This window comes from Rhagoletis zephyria, unplaced genomic scaffold (genome assembly GCF_001687245.7).
Source record: "Rhagoletis zephyria isolate East Lansing unplaced genomic scaffold, Rhagoletis_zephyria_1.1 Rzeph_scaffold_16405, whole genome shotgun sequence".
NCBI classification, from domain to species: domain Eukaryota; kingdom Metazoa; phylum Arthropoda; class Insecta; order Diptera; family Tephritidae; genus Rhagoletis; species Rhagoletis zephyria.
The window spans coordinates 3,535-11,892 of NW_016173469.1; the positions used below are offsets into that span (position 1 = coordinate 3,535).

At 36.3% G+C, this 8,358-nt stretch overlaps 1 protein-coding gene across 2 annotated transcripts; it reads right to left on the minus strand.

Moving 5' to 3' along the window:
• Window positions 1-1,589: 1,589 nt before the first annotated feature.
• LOC108379456 (uncharacterized) lies at window positions 1,590-6,428 on the minus strand. Of its 2 annotated transcripts, none has more exons than XM_017635807.1 (3): window positions 6,285-6,428; window positions 2,148-2,672; window positions 1,590-2,088 (listed from the first exon to the last, which is right to left on the minus strand). In XM_017635807.1, exons 1-3 carry the CDS (start codon window positions 6,301-6,303, stop codon window positions 1,676-1,678), a joined length of 957 nt encoding a protein of 318 aa, XP_017491296.1. In that variant the 5' UTR covers window positions 6,304-6,428; the 3' UTR covers window positions 1,590-1,675. The 2 variants fall into 2 exon arrangements, with proteins under 2 accessions (XP_017491296.1, XP_017491297.1); XM_017635808.1 differs by lacking the exon at window positions 6,285-6,428 and adding an exon at window positions 2,910-2,986.
• Window positions 6,429-8,358: the final 1,930 nt, after the last annotated feature.

The window sequence follows — 8,358 nt, forward strand, 5'->3', positions numbered from 1 at the left end:
TATAGACCTAAGAACGAACTTATAACCAGCCGTAGATTTCCAACGTTCATAGAATATTGGAAATACACTCGAGCTCGAAAAAAAATTAAAGCCATAGTAACAAGAGAGAGAGTGAAATTCAGCTCATTCACGAAGGGAAATATAAGACAATAGCGAAGGAAAAATACATTGGATAACGAAGGTTCCGATTTTCTGGAGAATGGCCTAGTTCTCGAATCGAATACTAACCTATTCCACATTAGTTATCGAAGGTGCGACTCGAAAAAATGTATGTATGTTTTCCAATAATTTACGAATTGTTAACCAATCCCGATATTTATTGGGTTGGCATTTCCAATTGGGGTCAGTTGGGCATAGAAGAGAAACGACTGGCGTGCTTTGTTGGACTCGGCAAAAACCGCTTAGGCGGTTACAGTGCCAAATAAGAGAGAGAACTTTACTCCTCAACTGCCTACTCAGTCCAAAGCATTGTATAGGCTCATGATACAAAAAAGAAGGTAGGTTCAATAAACAACTTTTGACGGATAATAAAATTTTTTGAAGTTTCATAAATTGTGAGTATTACCAACGGCCTTGCCACTTTGATAATATTAAAACAATAAATCGGAGTATTTTCTTTCCCATATTTATACCAATGTAAGATTTCAAAGCAAAAACCATTATTAGTGCTTGATACTTTTTTTTTACTTACGTGGTTCGCACCTTTTTTTATTAAAAATATTTAAAATGTAAACTCTTAAAGGAGACTTCACCGTAATTGTTCTTTTTATTTTGTAATAAAAACCACGCGCGCCTTATTCTGTTATTTTTTTGTTTTCTTATTTTGAATGCAATCTTGCGATTTAAAAGTCGAATTCTAAAGAATGTTCTTCCCAAACAAAACCTTTTTATATTTTGGTTCAAATTTACTTTTACATTTCTCATCAGATTTTGCAAAAAATTAGGCTTTGTGATTAGCGCATTATCGTTAAATTTCACAAATTTTTAATTTATGCAAAACACCTGAAGTCGGCTTGAACAGACCGCCCTCCGATAAACAACTAACGGATCATCGCTTAAAGTACAAAACCGTGTATCAACAAAATGCACAACTGCGCATCTTTGAATGTACTGATAAAATCTTCTGCTTAAAAAAAAATATTTCTTCTAGTGATCAGTTAGCATGAATTTGATGAAATGTCATAATTTTATTAAAAGTCAAATGGTTAACAACAACAACGAATATCATTAAATGAAACTACCTTCTTTTTTGTATCATGGTATATACGATAGTCCATGATAAAAAATAGGAAGGCTGAGAAAAATTTTTCAAATTCTTGACGTTTGCAAGCAATTTAATTTTAAAATTTTACACACAAACTCACACACATTAGTTGCGTTCGACAAGTCAAAAATTTGTAATAGTTTTCCCAAATTTTTACTGGATGGCGTTCGATAACGACCAAAAATTATCCAACACATAAAAATTGAGAGAGCAAGCGTTCATTTTGATGCAAAAGGAGCGTTCATTTTGTACTGGCAAAATTTTACTCAGCAAAAATTATTATTTTTTTTTTTATTATTTTTTTTATCATGGTCCAAAGTAGCATTTGTTTCTCTCGCAGAGAGAGAAATGTAACAGCCAAGTGGAAGAAAACTGAATACATTTTTAACAAATTCGATATTTTTTGTAGTTTTATTCAGTTTCATACATATATTTTATGCACTCAATAAGCGCCAAGAATGGATCTTTGTTAGCCTTTTTAACAGATTTGCGCCATAGGTATTCAACAAGGATATCGGCGAATTTACCGGTGTGGTTGGCCCGCGTGGAGAAAAAACGCTTAACATCCGCCCACTGGGACTCAATTCTCTGGGTACGGGTTACATCTACAACATCGAGCAAAAGGTGGGTGAATCCAAAATCAGAAAGGCCCTCAAATGCACCCAAGCAATCCGTTCGTATGGTGGTACCCTCGGCGACATGCTTTTTAATAAGCGGAATGAGGACTTTCGCTGACCGCACATTGTCTGGGCATACCTCCAGCCGTAGGTCCTCGCTTTCATCCTCAATCATGCCCAGCAACCAGTGATCCTCCCCCTGGTTGCCTAAAAATAAAATAAAATGTTAAAAATATAACTCGCAAAAAAACCCAGACAAAGCTTACCATCATTTAATTTTCTTTTACCGAAATTTCTCTTGTTAATCTGCACTATCCGGCCTGGACCACCAATTTCTCCAGACGCATCTTGGTGGTCCAACTGGTATATTACCACCGCCTCGCGGCAATAGTTATACCAGTCGGTGATAGTACTAGATGACAGAGTTTTCGCCTCCTCGCAAAAGTCCTTACGTTGGACTGTTTCCTTGGTTAAATTTTCAACGAAGCAGTACATGAGATAAAAAATATGCGGTACACTAATTCTAGTTTGCTCGAACCACGTCCCAGCCGCAACAGAAACTCGGGGCCTCGACATGCAGGTTCCTCTACGGCATACGAAAAAACCAAATTTTCCGCCTTTTGACCTATTCATAAGCGTTTTATGTATAGGACAAACCATGGTTTTAGGTATTAAACCATGCTTTTCTGCAAATCGAGCCCCTTGGTCGGGTGTTCGTAGCTCCGATACTATTCTTTCGTAATTCCAAGCGTCATCTTTTCTACGGGCAGCGCATGTAGACGGCATATCATCTGAAGAGAATATAATTCTTATTTATTTATGTATGTATGTATGTATCACGGTAGTATGTATGCAAAATGTATTCAACGCCTTAATAATACGTTTTGTATGTACATATCGAGCCCTAACCGCCAAAATAACGTAAGCGACACTTTTTTCAAAATTTTCTTTTTGATGCAGAAATATTCCTAGAGCATCTAGATGCATTTCTGCATCAAAAATAAAATTTTGAAAAAAATGTCGCTTACGTTATTTTGGCGGTTAGGGCTCGATACGTATAAGGGCAATTCTCGATTAGTTCGAACTTTCGCATGCCTGGCCAGTTTTTACTCGGACACATAATTTTCGCTGGTTTATTAACAAAAATCAGGTTACATACATATGTTGTGTAGATTATGTAAATGCAAAAAATGGACCACCGTACATATTTTCTAGCCAAATATATACATATGTATATAATTCAGAAGTAAAATTGGGAAATTTTCACAAATAAAAGTGTGACTATTATTATTTTCTTACTTCCACGTTGCAAAATTTGGTGCGTTGATGTTTGAGTTTATAATTAACTGGTAGTATTTGGAGAGGAGAATCGAATGTAGTGTAGCCCGTTAGAAGTATTCGCATGCAATAGAAAAGAAGTTATGAAGAGTCAAAGTGGCGTGACTCCTTTTTTTAAAATCTGATACTCGCGGTTTTTATAGTATACTGTAGCTGGTGCGTACCTAAAACTGTTATCGGACAATTTTTATAGTGTTCTGAAGCATAAAAGGAATCAATCTAGTCGTGACAGGCTTATGTGCTCTCATTAGAAGATAGTTAAAAAACAAGTAAGAAAGTCTAAGTTCGGGCGGAGCCGAACATTAAATACCCGGCGCAAGTATTAAATATATGTTTTCCACCTTTCCGAAAGCTACCGCTACATGATAAGCCGGGGTGTATACATTTTAAGTAAATTAGCGTCCTTAAATTTCGAAATATTGAAATTTCAAGCATATCTGAAATTTACCGTTATATGAAAAGCGGCCTCAATTTTAGTCCGATTTCAACAATTTTCAACGGTTTGCTTTTATGTGGCAAGCACAATAACCATACCGAGCTTGGTACAAATTGCTAGAACGGTTAGCGAGATACATATATGTGATCACAAGTGGGCGGTGCTACGCCCATTTTCCAAAATTTTGTCATAAACGTATTTCTTGGTAAAGAATTGTTGCAATCATCAATTTTGGATAAATTAGCTTCAATATTTACTGATTTATCGAAGATTTTGTATTTCTCGAAATTACCGTTATATGGGATGTGGGCGTGGTTATTGTCCGATTTTAGAAATTTTCGGCCATTTGGTATGCTGTACCAGGACCAACAACTGTGCCAAGTTTGGAAGAAATTGGTGTAGCGGTTACCAAGATATACACATGTAACCATAAGTGGGCGTGGCTACGCCCATTTTCCAAAAATTTATAATATTCATGTTTTCCGTCTGAAACTCATTGTAAGTATCAATTTTGAGTGAATTATCTTCAGTAGTTACTAAAATATCGCAGTTTTCGTATTTCTTAAAATTACCGTTATATGGGAGGTAGGCGTGGTTATTATCCGATTTCGCCCATTTTCAATACCATCCGTCCCACGCCCAAAAGAAGTTCACGTACCAAGTTTCGTTAAGATATCTCAATTTTTACTCGAGTTATCGTGTGCACAGACGGACGGACGGACGGACGGACGGACGGACAGACAGTCACCGCTTAATCGATTTCTCTTTTCATTCTGATCATTTATGTATACATTTGTCTATATCTATCTCGATTCGTTTTGCCTGTTACAAACAACCGTTATGTGAACAAAGTTATAATACCCTTGTGCACAAGTGCGCTCGGGTATAAAAAAAACTTCTTTAAAAGGTTACGATGCGTGCACAAATGTGAAAATGCATATTTTATATCAGCACATCGTTTGCAATTGGAAAATTTAGCCAACTACATGTGTGCGCCATTGTACAATATACTATTGAACTATGATTCCCGTGCACCACTTTTTTATTTGTTCTTTGTAAAATTACAGAGCGAAAAAGTAGGCATTTTTTGTCCATGTCATTAAATCTGCACCATTCGCTCGAATTTCGAAAATGAGGTGCCAAATGACTTGGGCTGCAGATGCTAGGCCTTACCCTTGATTTTTGGCAATTTATATTCGACATTTCTTTTTTTATATGAAAGAAATTCGAAGCACCGTCAACAAAAAAAGTAAGTGCGCCTAGGCCACACTGGAGAAGTGAAACTTACATTACATACATTTCTATCTAGATCCCTACCTCTACCCCTGTTCGTTCTAATTACATTTATGTTATTCTTATTTATACTCTTTCGATAAGAAAATCGATAGTAACATCCAATAAAATATCGATAACAACACCGATTAAAATATGAAAAATTCGATAAAAATTTCGATAGCAAAATCGATAATAATGTTGGTAGCAAAATCTATTAGAAACTCGAATAAATNATAAATATTGATAACAAAATCGATACATATCGATAAAAAATCGATAAATATCGATAACAAAATCGATACATATCAATAAAAAATATATATAAATATCGATAACAAAATCGATAAATATCGATAACAAAATCGATAAATATCGATCATAAAATCGATAAATATCGTTAACAAAATCGATAAAAATATCGATAACAAAATCGTTAAAAAATATCGGTAACAAAATCGATCAAAATATCGATAACAAAATTGATAATAAATATCGCCAACAAAATAGTTAAAAATGTCGATTACAAACCCGATAAAAAATAAGTTCCGAAAATATCGATAGCACAACAATATCTCTTTATCCTTTCCTCTTTAATTACCTTTATTTTAATCTTTCTTCCCCTATCTTTCATTCTTGTATCGGTCTTTTTCTATTCTTTAACCTTTTATTAGCAAATTTTTGTTAAATTAATACCATAGGCATACACACAATAAGCACTTGTTTCATCCCCAACCATTTCCGTTGCACCATTTCCGTTGCAACATTTCGGTTGCATCATTTCCGTTGCACCGTGGAATTTGCCAATTTGCTCCCAACCAACCAACCGCCGCTAAAGAAGTTTCACTTCAAAATGCCAAAAATCAACGGCAACTTAAAATTTGCACTTTTGTTTACCAAAATTTTATGAGATACAAAACTAGAAAACTTTGCAGAATTTTCATAATTTTTGCACAAAGTGTGAAATTTCGATTTATATCGTGTTTGTTAAGCAATCAGCTATACTTTCATAAAAAAGTAATAAACGTTAAATAAACTAAAGAAAAATAGCCAAAACTTACTAAAATGTTGTGTCCCGGGTTTTATTTGGTACACTGTATGTGTATCACAGTAACCGATTAATGAATTTGTAACAAACTAAGTGCAATTATTGAAATTTTCGAAATAATGTTAAAAACGTATGGTGCGTTGCTTTAAAACGTTGCACCACGTTGGATTTTGTATTCTAGCAGCTGAAGGAACGTATACTAAAAATTTTCGATATGTGCTCACGATTAAAAAAAAAAATGTTTCACAAAAAAATTCGAACTTTGTGAGAATTTCCCATATACGTTTAATTTCAAAGAAAATGACATACCTGCAGAATTTGAAGCCATTTTTCTCTATCAGCCCTATTCTGAACACTCCCGCGAAGTTGGTTCCTCCAGAGAACCAAATCTTCAAACTATAAGTTCCACGGGAGAAGATTTTCCTGAAAAAAAGGAGAAGATTTTCAGCTGACTTACATTTTTAACATTTCTCAATAAAGCAAAACAATTTCAAATTTCTGGTTTTTGGCCAAATAAGTAAAAAAAAATTGTAAAAGACATTTTTTTAACCAAACCGCTGGAATTAATACAGTCGTTATTAGTGTCATTAAAGATCTGCATTATTGAATGGTGAAGTAACAATTTGTTTGATGTTGCAGATTAAAAAAATATTAAAAAATTAACAAGCCTGCTTTCCAATATTTCCTCTCACATCGCACACTGAACCACCAGTGCTTTTTAGCTAAAGGTGGATATCAAACTAGAGTAGAGAAAAACTCCGACGTGTCCTCAGCTCAATCCAGATTAATTATTGCCGGAAGCGCTAAATATTTTTGAAGAACACCTTTGAGCCCAAAGGATATAACTTCTATCAGTGCAAAGTGTCAGAAACTTTCGGCTGTTAGGAAACCATTTGAGAGGGTTTTAAGAATATGTAAATGTAAATTTTTATTACATTTAAGGAGATACTGGGAACCTTTAGAATCGTGGCTATTAAGCCCCTCTTCTCAGGCAAGAAGCGGGACCGGAGGCCGCCTACACAGAAGTTCTGCACAAAAATACTGTAGTCAGCGTAGCCGGAGTTGGATCGATGAGGATAATTGTTTTTAAGCTCGGCCGAAGGCCGCCAACACCGAGCTTATATTTCCAGTGTCAAAATGGTAATTTTAGACCATTTTTCAATGGCTCCCCCGTTGTGGAAGGCTTCGGGTCAGGTGTGACTTTTTACAAAATTTTAACTGTTTTCTATTTAGTGAGTTGCATATCAAGAGCCACGCCCCCTCCACATCCGCCCAATAACAAAACAAAGCAAATAACTAAACATTCCCCTTTTTTTTAATTTCACACAAATATTGAACTCAATAAAAATTTTAGTTTCTCGAAGTTTTCAAGGCTTTTTCCAGTTGTAAGGGACACTAACTAGTTTAAAAATTATAACCAGGTTATTTGGGGATGAACAGTATATCATATTTAATTCCAATAAATGAATGTTTGCACACACACTAGCTGTTCCAACCGCTGCAAGCCTTTCCAAGTGGACCACCTTCATCTTGTTTCTCGGTCTCCCAGCCGTCTAGATATATGGATCTTCCTAGTTACACCAAATCGCCTTCGAAGAAACCCTCTCGGCTCGATGCATTACTGGACTTTGCTACCGGTTTATCTCAGGGAGTGCACCACCTCACATGGCCGTGCTTCTGCCTTTTCACCGGATGTCTGCCGCTTCTTCTGTCCATGACTCCCAGGCTTCGATCCTTGAGTTGTGCTGCACATAGCACATCTTGCTACCCACTCGCTGACCGACTGATGGAAGCCAACCCAATGGAATTTATTCTTCATCCTCTCTAGGGTTTTCTTGGCTCCCAAGTGCTCACCATTTGGACCTCTGTGCAGCTCGCTGAGAATGTCTGGAACTTTTTTCTTGGAAACATCCCAAGATTCCAGATGCATCAACCATCTTCGCTCTCCCATATGCGATGCACATACCAATTACCATCTTCAAACTGTCCCATTGTAAACAGTATGCCTTTGCAATTGAGCTTTCCGCTGCCACCTCCCTTTGGTTGGCCGCTTTCTCAGCTCCAATCCTCGCATTACAATTGCTAAATCCGGATCCTCACGCCGAAACTTCCCTTGTCGTTCCACATCTCGGTCGTCCGCCGATGTTAACTTTATTGACCGGAAATATATGGCCTCAAGAGTCGCAACCGAGCTTTCAAATCGTACGGTCGCATTTTTTTCCGTTTGGTGCTTGTGCATACTATTTTGCATTCTAACTGTCCGGGTAATCTAACCTAGCATCGCGTTTGTGCGCAATAAACTTTTTCCACGTGTTTCTATATACATATTTTTGCTACATACGCTACACATATTAATATTTGCATATAACAAAATTAACTTTCC

What these genes read in the sequence shown, in the direction of transcription:
- LOC108379456 (XM_017635807.1), bottom strand. An exon ending in TAAAAGAAAATTAAATGATG is followed by an intron (nt 2,089 to 2,147) that starts GTAAGCTTTGTC and finishes TTTTATTTTTAG; the next exon opens with GCAACCAGGGGGAGGATCAC.